Source organism: Leptonychotes weddellii, chromosome 12, assembly GCF_054177405.1.
Source record: "Leptonychotes weddellii isolate Sample4059 chromosome 12, ASM5417740v2, whole genome shotgun sequence".
In the NCBI taxonomy this organism is placed as follows: domain Eukaryota; kingdom Metazoa; phylum Chordata; class Mammalia; order Carnivora; family Phocidae; genus Leptonychotes; species Leptonychotes weddellii.
This window is the reverse complement of record NC_138380.1, coordinates 21490439-21508383: the sequence shown is the minus strand read 5'-3', so window position 1 is coordinate 21508383 and position 17945 is coordinate 21490439. Positions and strand designations below refer to the sequence as shown.

Sequence of the window (17945 nt, the reverse complement as noted above, 5' to 3'; positions counted from 1 at the left end):
AGAGGCGCATGTCGCACTCAGCCACTTATTTAGTTCTAGAAGTTCGGTAGTTGCCAGGTTATGCTCCACAGTTTGAGGAATGAGTTTGGGCCCATGTTATCTATACCTCAGACTTTGTCATTGAGATCACTTCTTTTGCTCTTTGGCCCAGAACGGTGCTCTGATATGTGACATTTACCTCTAACACCATGTCATATCCTGATGGATAGAGCATCTGTAGAATGTCACACAGAATGTCAGCTAAGAAATCAGCCTGTCAGACTATTGTAGCTTTTTGGATTCTTTCTTGTGGGTTTTTCCCAATAGACCCTATCTAAAACCTAATTCATGAACACAGAGTTCAGTGAAAACACCAGTATCTTTGGTTGATTAAGGCTCTTTAATGGCCAGCATAAAATAATATGATATATAATCCATAATTGGTGTTTCTCCTGATCCTCACTTCTTCCTTCTCTCCCTGCCTATATTATCACTAAGGCAGCCTGGCTGAAAGAACCCATATTGGGAAATGCAGCTTCATATTGTTAAGTACTATTTGATGATCTAGATACTCTAGGAAATGGATAGTAATTAGACCACACTTCAGTGGGATTCAGAGGGTGAGTCTGTGCTCAGTCTGTGGGTGGGCTCAGAGTGACCTGGTGGTAACTTGAAAAACAGGTTATAAGTTCCCAGCATAGGAGGAGCACTAAGCAATACAGTGGGAGCTAGACTCCTGTTTTTGGCCCAGTGTCACTCTGCCACTAGTGAATATTTGTGACAGGCAAATATACATGAAAATAATTTGCATAGCTGCTCTGGAAAGTAAGGCCAAAACAAACTTTCTTCTTCTTCTTTTTTTATCTTTTAATTTTTTTAAAAATAACCTATACACCGAATGTGGAAGGCTTGAACGCATGACTCTGAGATCAGGAGTCACATGCTCTACCGACTAAGCACACAGTAGGTAGACATGTACTATGTCTAATGAGGATGCATAGATAGTGAGAGCTTTTTTATAGATTATGTTCTAAATATATTTTAAATTTTTATTTAAATTCCAGGTAACATACAGTGTAATATTAGTTTCATGTGTATAATACAGTGATTCAGCACTTGCATACATCACCCAGTGCTCACCACAACAACAGGTATACTCCTTAATCCCCATCACCTATTTCCCCTGTCCACCTCCCCTCTGATACCATGAGTTTGTTCTCTATAGAAAGAGTCTGTTTCTTGGTTGGCCTCCCTCTTTCCCCCCCCCCTTTGGTCGTTTGTTTTGTTTCTTAAATTCTACATATGGAGTGAAATTATATGGTATGTGTCTTTCTCTGACTGACTTACTTCACTTAGCATTATACTCTCTAGCTCCATCCATGTTGTTGCAAATTGCAGGATTTTGTTCTTTTTTATGGCTGAATAATATTCCTGCCTGTGTGTGTACACACACCACTTTATCCATTCATCAATCAGTGGACACTTGGGCTGTTTCCATAATTTGGCTGTTGTAGATAATGCTGCTACAAATATTGGGGTGCATGTATCCCTTCGAATTAGTATATTTGTATTCTTTGGGTAAATACCTAGTAGTGCAATTGCCAGATCATAGGGTAGTTCTATTTTTAACTTTTTGGGAAACCTCCATACTGTTTTCTTTTTCTTTTCTTAAGATTATTTATTTATTGGGGTGCCTGGGTGGCTCAGTCATTAAGCGTCTGCCTTTGGGTCAGGTCATGATCTCAGGGTCCTGGAATCGAGCCCCGCATCGGGCTCCCTGCTCCGCGGGAGGCCTGCTTCTCCCTCTCCCACTCCCCCTGCTTGTGTTCCCTCTCTCGCTGTCTCTCTCTGTCAAATAAATAAATAAAAATCTTAAAAAAAAAAAAAAAGATTATTTATTTGTTTATTTGTCAGAGCACAAGCAGGGGGAACGGCAGGCAAAGGGAGATGCAGGCCCCCCCGCTGAGCAAGGAGCCCAGTGCGGGACTTGATCCCAGGACTCTGGGATCATGACCTTAGCCGAAGGCACATGCTTAACCAAATGAGCCACCCAGCAGGTGTCCCTCCATGCTGTTTTCCAGAGTGATTGTACCAGTTTGTATTCTCACCAACAATGCAAGAGGGTTCCCCTTTCTCCACATCCTCACCAACACCTGTTGTTTCTTGTGTTGATTTTAGCCATTCTAACAAGTGCAAGGTGATTTCTCATTGTAGTTTTGATTTACATTTCCCTGATGATCAGTGATGTTGAGCATCTTTTCTTGTGTCTGTTGGCCATGTGTATGTCTTCTTTGGAAAAAAAATGTTCATTGTCTCTGCCCATTTTTTAATTGGATTATTTGTTTTCTGGGTATTGAGGATAGTGAAATTTTTAACTTTGAGGTTTTAGGAAGAAAACAACTTCTTTAGCACTCATTTTAAGCAGAATCAATATAACAACATGCTTGTCTGTTAAAGCTGTAGGCAGCCTAGAGATAATTGTGTTGAGCCGTTGCTCTCAGACTGGTGGTGGAAAAAGTGGCTTCAGGGTCATTGCAGTGTTGTAGGTTGAGTAAACAGAGAGGAATTAACCACTTCCACACGCCTGTGAGGCATTGCCATAAGGCAGTAAGACCTAATAAAGAAGTAGGAGAAATGGCCAGCGTGACCTGTGAGTCTTCCTTTAAACAATATTGTTAGCCCCAGAATGGCAGCCCAGTGCCATCCTCTAGATACGAACCCCCAGCAAGGTGAATGAAGATCGGAGAAAGACTGGAACACCCGCCAGATGGGAATGGTGGTTCTGTAGCCATTAAAAAATGTTTTCAGTTCAGAATGCAGTCTCCCCCCGTTTTAGTGGTAGAGTTGACCTCGCTTGAAGACCACCCCTTTGCTGGCAATCAGCTTTTAGTTTGCTTTCCCTTTAAAGCACTCCATTCCCCCATGACACACTCCTCATGTTCCCTTAGCATTCTTACTTGGTTCGGTCACATTACAGCATGTCAGAGCTCTTTTTACATGCTTCTGCTTCCCCTCATCCTGCCTGTCTGTTGAATATTATTCGAGTTTAGGGTTGTTTTCCCCTAGATAGATGAGCTATTTTTTCCAGTTGAACTCTGCCTTGTAATTTTATGCCCCGTTGGTGCGGTTCCGCCGCCTCCCAGCTTAGTGTCCTCTGCAGATCTCATTAGCGAGTTGTTTCCTCCTTTCCTGGGCCCTGAATAGAACCCCTAAACAAGAATGGCTTTGGTGTTGACCCCAAGTCTCTCACTGCATGGACTGTCACTTAACTGTCTTTTGATTATCATCCTTCAGCTACTTTTTAACCTTCGGTGATTGTGTGCTGAACCAAGCCAATTTGAATTAATTTCCCAAGTACAATTTCTTGAGGTGCTGTATCTAATGCTTTAGCAAAGGCCAAATTAATACCATCTGCTATATTCTTATCAGTCTTTCATCCTGGAACTCGTTGGGTAAATAATATGTGGATGTAGGTGACGTAGCAAGGCCAGCACTTTCTTTAGCCCTTCCTCTCAGGAGTGTTGATTCCAACAGATTGCTTTGTCCCTGACCTCTAGATTCCTGTTTTTCCCTCTGGTTATCACTAGTGATACCAACATTGGTGCACAGTGCTCTTCCATTGACTTTGCTTTCCACAGCACTGCTTGGCCATTAATCCTTTTAGAGAAACATTGTAAGCTTCGGGGAAAGGGCAGCCTGTTAACTCGGCTGACTTCGAGGGTCAGCGCAACTGCCTGCCCAGGACTTGATGAGCTTTCTCCGGGCTCTGCAGCCGCTGCTTTCCCCACCAGAGGGGCTATGTTCTGCCGCACCTTCGCAGGCCATGTGGTTGGAGCTCCGGGAGTGAGGCGTTGTGTGCTCATTGGGAAGCCAGGAGAGAGACGGGAGAGGAAAAGTACCAGTTTGAAGTTTGCCTGCTGCTTTCAAGCGTATCCACCTGCCTGCCAGAGACAAGCTCCTAGCATCTCGGCAGCTCTGTTCAGTGTGCTGACCCTTCGAGGCCCCTTCATTCACCTGCCTCTCTGCTTTTGGGAAACCCTCATTATACCTCCAGTAGCTGGCGTATTTAGAGGAAAGCACATCTTTTTTTGTTGAAAGGATAAATAAACCCCTAATTCCCAATAGGCACCTTCCTTTCCAGTTCACTTGTCTATCATCAACTGCCTCCTCCCTCATTACCTTGTGTCCTGGCAAGATGAGGTTTTGGCATTTTTGCTGGTACTCTCACAGCTTGCTTGTCTTGTGGGCTCCATTGAAAAGCCCTTGATTCTGTCCCAGGCTCCTGAGAGGTCCAGTGTGTGTACTTCGTGTTTTTAATAAAAAAGACCTTATATGCAGCTGACCTGCGCTTCGTGTTGTCACTCCTGAACTCAGTTCCCTCTTGTAGGGGCCTCGTATGGGCTTCGTTGGCAGTCTGACACATCATGTCTTTTCTGCACCACCTAATTTTTCATCCCCATATAGACTTTCCAACATTTTCAATTTTCGTTTTACTGCAGTATTTCTTGCTCAGCTCGCTCACTGCATTACTTGGCTTGATGGGTGTTCTAAACTTAAGGTGGGGCTTTTGACTCCTTCAGAGAATCTGTCTCATATCCTTCTGAGGTATTTCTAAGATACTGAGTCATTACTGGGACCCTTCTTATTTTCTCTCATACTCTAGCCCTGTGTATTTGGTATAACACTTCCAGTTTATTTTTAAGTAGGCCAGAATGTGAATTTCCTTAGCATTCTAAGAGGTCTTCCAAGTGGGGTTTTGTTGAGCTTGCTATGGGCACCGAAGATGAGCTGGTGATGCTTGGAGCCAGATCAAAGCCTGGCTGTGTGCCTTGTTTTCCTTGGACATCCAGACCCGGGGGATATCATCTGTGTGCATTCTCCTGAAGCTACCACTAACTTGATTTAAAAATGTAATATTTTAAAATTTCTTAGAAACTGTTAGAATCTGTGGCTTGTTGCAGGAAAACACAGAAGTTATGTTAGCTCAGTGTTGGGGCTTTATTCCTTTAAGGCACCTCTTAATTCTAAGATTTTGCAATTTCAACATGAGGATGTATATATTCAGAAAAGAAATTGATGCCCCAGCTTGACTGTGGGAAAGCAATTGCATCGAACAATCTAGTGTCTGAGCAGATTTAAATGAATTTAGATTCATTCTGGACATACATAATGAGGTTGGGGTTATCTCATGAGAAGAGAAAAGGGCAGACTCTCCCTTATCTTTTTGTGTGTATCCTCTTTCTCCCCCGGCGCACTGCAGATTCAGAAAACTGGTGGTGTCTTCCATCTTTGAAAGGCAAGCAGAAGCCTGCCCCCATCTCAGCTCTGCCTGGGCTCCCTGTCTTTCCAGTCTCCACAGGAACTCATGTTTCTGATGGAACAAACCTTGCAACATTCCCTTTATTTAAAAATAAAAGCAAACAACTAGTGCTCCTGCCTTTGCTGACCTCTGCACCTCTAATCTCCAAACCCCATAAACACCAGTCCTTGATTAAAATCCTGTCAAATGTCTCTTGCTTTTACCTAGTGTGGTTGACAGCACCCTCCCTGTTGCAGAGTTCTCTCTGCTGGAACCTCTAGGAAGTCTGTGCTGGCATTTCCATCACAGACTTTGATCAGGAGGCTAGGACTTGGTGTTTCCTAAGCTGTATCAGTAGTCATTATTAAGAGGGAAACTGTTTGAAGTAACATTCTCTCGAGGCCTGGGTGGCTCAGTCGTTTAAGTGTCTGCCTGCAGCTCAGGTCATGATCCCGGAGTCCTGGGATCAAGTCCTGGGTTGGGACCCTTGCTCAGTGGGGAGCCTCCTGCTCCCCTTCCTGTGCTCTCTTGCTCTCTGAAGTAACATTCTCTCTTGATGATGTAGTTATTAGGGGCCAAGGTGGGCTTACCATTTCCATGCATTTGTAGCAGTGAACTCTTAAGTGTATTTTGCATTTCCACTGAAATGCTTTCAGTACCACTGGGAGAGAAGTGCTTTGGGTCTCCTATTCTTCATGTAGCCAGAGCGGCTCCACTTTTTTCCTGATTTATAGATGTTTTTCCACAAAATTTCAGTGGGTGGAAAAAATGTTTTTAAAGCTGTTTCTTGAAAAAAATACAGAACTTTTGGATAGGGTCCCTCCTCTCTGTATCTTTAATTTAACTGTCATTTACAATACTGGTTATGAACGAAATGTGAAGACTTCCTCACCAGCACTTTCCATTGCTAAGTTAAAACCTCTGGCTTTCGGATCCTTAAATGGAAGAGCTCAACACTACTGGTGTGACACAGTTCCGATTTGTTAAATGTCTTAATAAAAAGCAAGTTTCATCTGTGTATATCTATCCAGTGAGAAAACCGGGGTTGAGTGTGTGTTTTGAAATTTTAAAACTAATATATCCTATCACAATGTACAGATTATATGAGTTAACTGGTTCTCCCAAGAAAACAGATCATTCCTCTTCTGGGAATAGTTGTTCAGGTCAGGTTTATCTTGCATGTGATGGCTTTGCATTCATTTCTGTTCTCCATTCTCATATTCTTGAGTGTATCCTGGGTCCAAGGCATTTGGGATAATAGTAATGAAGAAAAAAAATAATAGACTCAAGCCTTACAAAGCATGTAATCTCGGAGGAACCAACATTAAATAACTTTAATAGCACCTCTGGAAATTGTGATTTTCCCTATTTCTTCACTTTTCCTCCTGTTTTCTTAGCCCCTCCTCCTTTCGCCCTTTCCATTATTAACACTGCCTGCCTTACATCTTTTTTTATTCCATCTCTCGTTTCTATTAAATTTTCCCATGAGAGCATTTCCCTGAAATTCATCTCTTCCATCCAGTCTCTGTTCTTATCTTCTTGCAATTTCAACATGAGGATGTATATATTCAGAAAAGAAATTGATACAGGTACAGCTTTAAATAAACCAAGATTTCTCACTTTCAATCTAATGACCTCAACAAGTGAAATTTCTCTTTGAATAAAACTAGGTCCTACTGGATACTGTGAAAAACAGAGCTTTGATTGGAAGTTTTCCCCTTTCCTTTACTGTTTAGTTGTAGAATTCTGTAACCCTGGGGTGCTGCTGGGTTTCTAGCCCAGTTGTCCTGGAAAGCTGGAGTTGGGTGAATGGGCTTCTGCCCTCTCCACTCAGCTGCATGACGTCATGCCGGTACAGGTTGGAGGCCAGAACAGAGAAAGGAGGCTGTTCTTTCTCTTCAGTATATCCTAGTGGCTTCCTTTCTTTTTTAACCCTGAAAATGCGCACCCCACTACATTTTGGGCTTGCAGTTATGTGTCATGGTCATGAGGTTGTTAATGGGATTCAGCACATGTCAGTGGGGTGGGGTGGGGGTTCACTCTTGAGTAGGGTAGATCAGCTATTGCAAGTGGATGTGATAACAGGAAAATGCATTAAAAGAGCTGGTGTGGGGAAGTGATTTGACGATACAGCTGAATGTGGGGAAATTTAGCTTTTCTCTTTCTTCAGAAAAGATGATGCACTCAACATCCAAATAGCAGTAATCAATCTGCATTTAAAGCAACACAAATGGCCACTTCTGGAGAGCTGCATAATGTCTCCATTTCTAGATAGTTTTCTCCTTCAGGATATTAAGAGGATCTGTTCACTCTCTTTATCCTATCCTTCTCTTCCCTCCCTACTCCCAGTTCCTTCTGGTAGAACTCAGGCTGTGAGATGTATCTTGATGACTAGTGTGAGGGTTTGGGGTACAGTTGGAACCCATTAGGTTTTTCTGCTTTGTTGTACACAGAGCCATGGGTGGTTCTACAGGTCCTGGTCAAATAATGAACTCATAATAAATCTTCCTTGCCCAATCTTTTCTGTAATTATTGGTCTGCTCTGGTTATATTCATTCAGAGGAAGTTCTAGAGTTATCTTTCTAGATAATCTGGTTTGTCTGCACATACCACATAGGAGCTTATCCTCTTCACTGTTCTCTTGGCTAAGAGGCACTGCTCCTTTCACACAGTGCCTGAATATTTGGTTTCAAAATATATTTCAGATGTATTTCAAAATAACATTTGAAGATAATCATACCGGAAATGTAATTTTAATTCAAAATGAATTGTAACAATAGTGAGAACACTTGACCTTGACCCTTGACTCTTAAACATCTTACAAACTGACTACCTAAACCATTGGTTCTCAAAGTATGATCCTCCACCCAGCGATGTCATTGTCACTTGGGAACTTGTTAGAAATGTGAATTCACAGCCCCCCCACCACCACCACCATTTTCCCCCACCTGAGACCTACTGAATCAGAAACTCTGGAGTTGAATCACAGCAATCTCTTAAAATACATACTTGAGGTAATTCTGGTACACACAAAAGTTTGAGAACCACTGCCCAATTCCTGACCACTGTAAAATAAATCAAAATAGGTGTCCTTTTTATGACCATGACACATAATTAAAGATTAATAATCTTTATTATAATTGGAATTAAGATCATGGTTCTAAGTAATAGAGAACAAGCCAGGGAATGGAGAAGCTTTGGATTTCTTTGGGCTTGGCTACCTAGGAGTGCCTCCCCTGTGATCACAGCCATATTTGTTCCCCACCAAGGCAGTTGAATAGCTGCTTACTCCCTTTGACTCTTGTCTCTATCCCCTTCCTTATCCTCTGCATTCATGGCTCCTTAATTTGATTCCTTCTGAGTAGCCTCCACCAGCTCTTGGCTAATTTAATATGAAATCATCTTGAGGGTTGCTGTGCTTGCTTGATTTGGCTCATCTGCAATGTCAGGTGGTTGAGTGGGTTGGAGAGCTGAGTCTCTATTACCGACATCCCTATCCTACTTTTGCTCTAATCCTTGGAAATCTCTCAGGACGACTGTAGTTCGAATAATTAATCACTGATACATCAATGTGCAGAATTTTATAGCTGCTTGGGAATAGGAAATCCTCTTCATAGCTTTCTTTCATTTGCAGGATTCTTTGCATCTAAATTTCTTATAAACTCTCTTGTGCACTTCTGTTTTATCCTAAGCTGCCCCTCACTCTCCCCCTCCAGCTTTGGGCACAGAAGTTGAGAAGGATTACTTCCCATTCCTTTTGCTTTTGCATCAGGTTCAGAGAACCAGATCCCTAGTGGAATGGCAATGAATCTTTTCTAGTAGGTCCCAGTAAATGTAGCTCACATTGGAAAAACCATTTTCTAAACAGTGAGTCTGTTGCTTTTCACTCAGTCAAAAGACACATTAAAATTTTCTCTGATTTGTTCATGTACCAGTGACAAATATTTCATCAAATGTATTGGGGATAAAAACACACACATGGTTTCGTGGGGATTTGGATGAGCAATTAAATCATTACAAATAGAGTTGTAAGAGTGGAGATATATGGTAGGTATCTTGATGCATAGGGAAGAAGCACCTAATTCACAGCCTTATCCCCTGAGTCCATGAGGCAAGGCATGTTCTGCTAGTTCACCTTAGGAAAGGGAGATGGAAACCAGAATCCGTATGCATCGCCCTGTGACACGGCGGTTCCACTTTTATGAATTTATCCTAAGGAATAATTAGGGAAGCACCCAACAGTTTATTTAAAAGCTAGTCCTCATGGCGTTATTTATAATAGTAGTCTATTCACATAAGCATCTAGCAATAGGTGATTGATTAAATTATGGAGCTTGCATCCATGTGATGGATTTATCTTCAGCTATTAGATGATATAAAAAATTAATAGCGTAAGGAAGCATTCATTTAATTACCATTTCTAGCAGAAAAAAGAGACTACAAAACTATTCCGTAATTTTCTTAAAGTATAGGTGGATGGGTGTGTGTGTATAAGCACTTAGAAATTATGTTAGTGGTGCTTTGATCTTGGAATAAAATTATGGATCATTGTTTCACCATTTGTTTTTCTGATGACCGTGTATTGTCTTTGTGATCAAGACATGGAAAGTTATAAAAGCAAGGTCATTGGGGCTATCATTGCTTCCAATCTCACCTTTCTTGAGGCCTTGTCCTCTCAAAAAGACTTTAGACTACCCAGCTCTAAGACTCCGTTGGTCCTAATCTGGGACAGTGGAGTTTGCTTGTGTTTCCCATCAATCTAGCATTGGGGTACCTCTTCTCTAGTAGTTGTCCACCACAGAACTCAGTCTGTCCTGCCCCCCCCCCACCCTTAGCCCTGCAGCAATGTTGTCACACTTGGCACAATAGCACGTGTCTTGGTTTCTTCTTATGTTCGTTTTAGATGAGATGATGGCTTAGAGTTCTTTGTTACTTGCTTTATTGCCTCATAATACCTACTGACTCATTAGTCCGCCTACCTCCCCTTGACCGTAGGATTCAGTTTTCTCATTTCCAGTCCATGTACTCTCCATCTTTTCTGTCTTTCTTATCAGTAATTCTGATTTCATTGAAAATCCAGCTGCATGGTCTTAGCACCCCCATCTACCATTGTGCACCTGTGCCTGCTCTGTATCCGATTTTCTGAGCGTCAGGACCCTGTTGCTTCCTCCAGCTGCCAAAGAACCAGTAGAAAGGCCAAAGGGATTGTTTATTGCTGCTGTGTTTCATTGATATCTGTATTTGGTTCATGCTGAAACACTGTATTCATCAGTGTGACCTGAAACACAGTGAGAGTTGCTTTAGAAGTTTAGCAAGTTATTTACCCTTTGTTCTGCTTTTTAACCTTTTCTTTTGGAATTGTTTTCCTTTCCCCTCAGTCATCTATCCTGTGCTGTCTAGTAGGAGTTCCATATCCTGCCACTTTGTTGTGTTTCATTGTTTATGGTGGTCAGAGCTTTGCTCCCACTCAACTGCCATTCCCATTGTTGCCCATCTCCTCTAGTCCTTAATGTACTTCTGCTTCTGCTCAGAGGCTAGGCTCTAAGCTCCTCTGCTCTGCGTTCCGAGTAGCAAAACCAAGATGCCTGAGAACTGGAGCATAGATCATGAAACTATCCAAGAGAGCCAGCAAGCCTCACTCTCCTGCCCTGCAGTCACTTGGGCATTACCCATGTCTCCAATTTGAAATATTTTCAGCATTCCGTGTCAGTCAGTCACCAGTCATTTGCTCAGCTTTACTGGCACACAATAATCGAACTAGATGACCCTGAGTTATAGAACTTATGTGAACATAGCTTCCATGTTAAACACCATTATAAATATTAAGGACAAAATCCTAACCCTCAAAGGGCCTGAAGTCTACCTACAAGAAGTAGAGTAACGTGTAATGAACTTTGAAAGTAATGTATTACATTTCGTAATTGCCTGCTGAACTTAATGATACACAAAACACTCATGTATAGATGAAATATAATAACTGTATATATGAGAATATGATTCTGCTATCATTTCAAAGTATAGTTCATGGAGACTCCCAGCATACAAACTGCAGCTTACCTAGGTAGGACCCCAGGTTAAGTATTCCTGAGGTAGTAACTAATTTATGATTGTGGTGAGGTTGTTGCTATGGATACACTATAACTCTTTTCATTCTGTAGTTTGGACCTGGCTAGGCACCCGTAATGAGTAACTTACAGGACACATGGAGAGCGTGGGCCTAATTGGATTGGAAGGAGTAATATGGAAATCATGTGAGGACATAAACTGGGACCGTATGGTAGAGGCCCATGAAAACCAAATATTGTATTTTTCACTTGATGTCAAAGGCTGGTAGTCTTTGTTTTGGGTATAAAAGTAGGTCAACAAAGTAACAAAATAGATTTTTATGGAGAAGTCATGCAACAGTGTGTGCAGTGTCAAATGTGCAGTATCAAAAGGGATTGAGTGAATTTAATTAAAAATTTCCTAATGTTATCTTGGAATAAATTGGGGAGGGCCTGGCCCAATAGGGTTACAAAGGCCATGTGAGTACAATTAGGAAGGAAGAAAATATAGGATGTAGGCGATGAAGCAGAAGCAATTAAGGGACTTTTGGGTTCCTCATTACCAGGAAAGTGTTGTTAAGGGGAAATTAATGGATTCAGGATCTCCTGATCTTTCTCAGCTCTACGTCCTCCTTTGCCTCATCATTCCCTGGCTCCCTCACTGTTGTATGCTATTTCTGCTTTCCATTACTTTGTTTTCTTTAGATCTCTTTTATGTATGAAAGTAGTTCTTATGAAACCCTGTTGGAAGCTCCTGTTCCCCAGAAAAATTCACATGTGTAATTCTGTCGTTTCAGGGTAGTTTATAGATACTCCTAGCGTCCTAAGTGTGAAGCTCACATATGTCCCCAGGTTAAGAATTCCTGATGAGACCACTGTTCTATGATTGGGTCAGGTTGGATCTAACTGTAAAGACTTTGGCTTTCTTTGTAATTTCTCAAAAATATATATTAACAATCTACCATCATTGAATTGGAATTAAGAGCATGGCCTAAAAAATAATAATAAAAATTTAAAAATAAAGACCACACACAGCCTGTTCGTTGGCACAAGATGAATGTCAGATGAATGTCAGTGGTGCCTTGGAGAGGGTTGGTCCTTAGGTTTTACTGCCTGAGCAAGGGACCTTAAAACCTTAGAGCGAACTCTATTCCTTTGCATTAAGAGTGCTAAGATTCTATTCCTGTGGTGTTGAGGCAGTGGACGTAATCTCGCTTAACCTGTGTTCTTGCCTGTCTTTGCAAAGTTCATGTTTTAACTTCAACTGGGGAGGCAGTAGCATCTCATACATGAGAATTTCGAACTTCAAAGAAGAAAAGTGTTTTCCAGTGATTGGAATGGGATTCCTCTCCCACACTGTGGCTTCTGGATACTTCTAGAAAGCTGAGTTTTTATCCCTCTTCTGCCCTGTTACCCCTTTGCGTATGTAGGTGGACATACACTCATTTTTCCTGCCTGGTGATGATTTCTGTCCATTATTGGTGCCTCTTGGCTTTGCCATCCTTATACTGCTGCTTCCCAGAGAGGAAAGCTTCTGAGAGGAGCAGGCTGTGTTCTGCCCCACTGCTTCCTTTCTCTGGGCTGGCCTGAGCACTAGCCTGCTTTTGTGAGAAAGCAGCTATTAAGCAGACACAGCAGGAGAAGTTTAGAAGTCAGGAGTTTCATTCCTTGCCTAATGAAAAGAGATGTTGAGCTGTGGTTGCAGCCTGCAGGGAGAGGGAGAGGGAGTGTGGGGAGGGGAGTCAGGTGTTGGCTCTGTGGCGAGGGTTTCCGTGGAAGCAAACTGCTACCTGATTGTCCTCCCAGGTCTCAAAGACCAAGCTTCCCAAACCCAGGGAAACTTGGTTCCATAAGATGCAGGGGGCCCCACTGAGAAGTAGTGACAAAGCAGCAGACGCTGGATCTCCACTTTATTTACCATTTATGCAACAGTTAGTAGGCAGTCATGTCACATATCCTTATAGTCCTGGAACAAGATGTATATTATATTTCCTTTGGCAAAGAACCATGGCAAGCCTGCCATTCTTGGTGCTTGCTCCTTTCCTCTTTGAGCTACATGCATGGATGTGCTTCCCCCAGATATTCTCTTGAGAAGAAGCTCTTGCTGTGGCATCAGCCTTGTTTCAGGCTGAGGGAGGTTTTTCGGGGATGCCTCCCGGGTCATTTCTGCAGCAGTTTGGGAAGAAAAGCTGAAGCAACCTCAGCACAGGGAAGGAGACCCACGCTGAATTAGACCGTGTAGCTAGCTGATTTCTCAGAGCCCTCATACTTTGCCGCCTCTGTCCGGTGTACCACTTACCCTTTAGAGTGCTTCCTAGCTGGGCATTATTTTACTTAGTGTTTATAAATTATTAACTTTCAATTTTGCTTCTGTTTTAAGAACTAACAGTGAGAACTGTTTCTCTGTTTATACGTAGTGGTAATAAAATACTGCTTTCTTGCTGCCTCTTGAATGTGCCCGAAATTGATCTAATTTAGCAATCATAAGTATGAAAAGATTAAGTCTTTGAAGGTTTTTCCAAAATTAATGCCTATATGCAAATAAATGATAGTTCCTTTTTAGGAACAAGGTAGAGCATAAAGAAGTTTTTCTTAAACATTTTTTATTAAGGCTTAATTCTATAGAATTTTGGTTTTTAATTCATGTTTTCTGGTTTTAAGGTATTATTTTTTTTCTCCCTTAGGCATGCTTAATCTTGGCTAAGTCCTGGATTTCTGCTTTGGGCACAGAGCTACTTTGAGGTCACCAAAAGAAAGCAGAATTTTAGTTTATCACCTCACTGCTTTTGCCTCGAGAACCTTTGTTTTCTAACTTAACTGCTCAGGCCCTGTTCTTTTTTCCCTGTAGTTTATGAGATGCTGTCCAGCCCCCAGGAAAGGCCACAAGTTCAGCAGTGCTGTCACACGAACCCATCTGTTTATAGGGCAGGTCCATTTATTTTGGTTGTCCTTGTTGTTAGAAGAGGATAAGGCTGTAGGCATTTTGTGCCCCCAGAGGACCCGCAGAAGGCTTAGCAGGCCTCGCCTTGAAGAAGGGGAGTTAAATCAGGGTGGCTGTGAGCCTGCCTCACCTCACGGAGGCTTCTTGTTCCCAAGGCTGCTCCTTCGAGTTTGGGGTAGCAAAATGAGGAGAGCCTGTTGGTGGCAGAGGATGTTTGCCAGGCTTTGCGGGGTGGAAGAGTCAGATCTGTTGTTGGCCTCCAGCCATTGGTTTTCCATATAAGTCATCCTCCCATCCTCTGCCATTAGTTTGCAAATCCCGAGGTACTAGTAGTGTATCTTGAGAACCAGCCCTGGTCTGTGATCATTTAACACATTCCCTGACTGATAAATCACTGCACTAAATTTTAAATGGAAAGTTCTGACCCACTTGCAATTTCTAAGGCTAAAGCCCTCGATTCGAATTCAGAAAGAACCATGGGAATTCAAGGAACTCAGAAATGCTTTTTCAGTTAGCAGTGCAGATCAGAGTGAGTGTTTGCTTTGTTTTTCTTATTAAACATCTGTACTTTCGTTTCTTACCCTTGTCATGGAATAGAAAGTAGATAGTAAGTTATCTCTGAATAGAAGGTTTTTCAGATTAGTTGAGTGAGAGATCCCCAGAGATGGAGGCAGAGGTGAGGGGTGGATGATAACATCCCAAGTATATAAGAAGTAGGACTGTGCCACTTTGCACTGGGCAACTAACTCTCACTCTATTTGGTATATGTGAGTTTGATTTAGAAAGTTAGGACCTGAAAGTAAGCCCTGCAGTGTATCGGCCTCTCCTTCTGGTCATTAATAAGTAAGAGCCTGAGCAGGGTAAGGTAGAAGTGTGGTTGCTGCTGTGTAGTGTGACGGTCCGACATACTGATCCTGGTTTGGGCACTTTTCTCTACATTTTGTCTGGAATTCAGAAACTCTAAAAAGGCTAGTCTGGAGAGTGGGTACACCCCTGAATCTCTATTTTCCATTCTCTAAACTCAAAAATATTCCTTGCTTTGGTCTGCAGGGTGGCACTACATAGGAAGGTCTTCCCTAATAGTGTAGTGACTTAGTGATTTACCCATCAGCTTTTATTCTCTGGTCCTTCATTGTTACATGAGTGATCACACCCAGTGATGCTGCTTAGGCTTCCGTCCCTGAAGCTACCACTCAGGGGATTAGTAGATAAAAGATGGGAGATTGGAGCAAACCAACCAGTGATCAGATGTGTGACAGAGTTCCCCCCAAGTCCCCTGCTAAATCTGCTGTGTTATAACCTGAATCTGATTTAAAATGAGGCTTAATGTCAGTTACGTAGTTTTTGCTAATTTTTTCCCCACTCTTAAAAATGACTTCTCCATATAGTGTTTCTTCATTCAGGGCAATTTAGCTTTTTATCTGGGAGGAACTTATTTCCATTAGAATTGGAACACTAGCTGCATATTTTGCATTTAAAATGTTTCATGTGATTAAATGCAGGAAGAAACATTATTACTTCTGTTTCTTAGGAGTGTGCTCTTCCAACTGATTCTTCTTTTGTGCCTGGAACAATGCCTTTAATTTGGAAACAAGTTTGGGAGCTCTCTCCGATTACCAGGCAGTATTACCAGGCACGCTGTTAGCTGAAACTAGCAGCCAAGTCCTGGAACTGGGCTTAGAAGAGCCGGCTTGTCTTCTCCCCTCTACCAAATGCTCCTGCAGAGACTGGCTACTCAGCAGTGTGCAGTGTGACTTGTGTAGTGATAGACACCCTCCCCCCCCCCAATTTGAACAACCTCTCTTCTCACCGCTTTTTTCCCCACCCACCTATCCCTTCCTAATGTGATTTGTATATTAATTGGGTTTTTTCTTCTTCCTTTACAGAGCTATTAAGAATGGCAAAGGATTGCACAGCAAGAAGGAAGTGCCTATCCACCGTGTCGCAGACATATCTGGGGTGAGTTGTGTCCCTGAACAGAGCTGTGTGGCTCAGAGGCACCAAGAGCTTGGCTGCTTATTCACCAAAGGACTTCAGCTTATGTGTTTTCTGTAATTCGTTTGTTTTCAGACCCAGAATGTGGATTTTTCCAGGGCTGCTGCTTTTGCATCTGTGGAGATCCTGTTTTATATTCTGAAAAAGCAGAATTCAAACTAGGGCATAAAACCTCCTCCTATCTCTTCACCTGAACTGTTACTGTGTTGCTTTTCCATTTTTTCATTATGAGGAGTTAGAAGATATTTCTTCCCAATTGTAGTAAGAAAAAATTACCTCCTTTTTAAATCCCTGTTCAGTTCTCACTATGACTAGAAAGTCTTAATGGAAAAAGGTCAAGTGTAGATTTTAGGACAACCTTAAAAATTAGTGGCTTCTTTTTCCTCTGGTTGTCTCTGAGTGGGAGGGATGTGCGCACATCCTGTGAGCTCATACATGTAGATGATATAGAAGAATGGAAGGCGCAAATACTTACGAGCTCCCAAATGGCTGTGTCCAAATGACTACTTAGTGAATAGGACTTTACCCTTGCACATTTAGGATCTTTTGGCTGAAGATGATGCCTTTGTCAGTTGAGACAAGTATTTATTCAGCAAGTATTTGAGTGCCTACTGTGCCTGAACTGCTCTAGGCACTAAGAATGTAACAGTGAACAAAACTGATACAAATCGTTGCATGCAAGTGGGCAAGGGAAACAGCAGCGTTGGGAAGCAGTTGCTACGAAGAGAAACAGAACCAACTGAGGGAAGAGTGAGCCGCTTAGGTGTTGATTTGATCAGGTGCCCAGAGAAGGTTCATTGGGTCATCAATTTACCCTCTGTTCCTGGGACACACACCATCCATTTCAACTCCGTAGTAACTTATGGTTAAGGGGGGGATCCAGGTCATGTGTAAGGGGGACCACATCGCCCAGGGGAGATGACTGAGGAAGGGCTAGTAAATCTTAAGCTTTTGGATACTCAGGGAGCTTGCCTTGGGCACCCAGAAGAAAATGCTCCTATAAACAAAAGCTTCTAAAGCTCAGCCTAGCCCACAGCAGTGATGGATTAGAGTGTATTATCTTCTTGTTATGTTGTGTTCCCGAGCCTGGCTGAGACTTTGCTTATTGTTCCTTGTGACTGCTTAATATAAATGTGTCTGGCCAGCTGCCCCTTGCTTAGGAATAGCGGTACCGTGTTCATTTTGAGCAATGGGATTCTCCTGAGCTTTTCTTACCCTGACCAGTCACTTCAGACTACAGATTAAATAGTGTTCCCTACATGGAGTGGTGGACTTTTGTCAAAGAGTCGTGCCTCTGTTTAATGAGTGAGGTATGTTGATACACATTCTTTGTAGCTAAGATTCCCCTGAAGCTCAGAAACTTGTTGCCAAGGGCCTTCGAGCCCCAGGTGACTAAGATGTATCTGCTGAGGCTCCTCGTTAACAGGTGTGACTCCTGGCTTGCTGGTATTACGCCTAGTTTCCCTGTGGCTCACCTTGCCAAGTGATCGTTGACGTATGTGGTAATTGCTGCATGTGTCTCCTGTGCTATTCTCTACAATATTTTCCTTAATGTTCTTTTGTTGAAGATGGTGGAGTAATCAAAGGGCAAGTTTTTGGCTGTTCAACGGGAGGGAGAAAAAAGTTATAAATAATGGTTTTGGAAAACACAACGTTGACGACTCTACACCAGGGCCAGATGTGCCCA

The 17945-nt window shown here is 42.4% G+C and overlaps 1 protein-coding gene across 1 annotated transcript in view; it reads left to right on the top strand.

The window, feature by feature from the left end:
- SND1 (staphylococcal nuclease and tudor domain containing 1) overlaps positions 1–17945 on the top strand; it is a 404590-nt gene that overhangs the window by 219950 nt on the left and 166695 nt on the right. The window contains exon 14 of the mRNA XM_081800145.1: positions 16150–16222. Within this exon, the coding sequence (XP_081656271.1) occupies positions 16150–16222 (73 nt within the window). The remainder of the gene's footprint in view (positions 1–16149; positions 16223–17945) is intronic.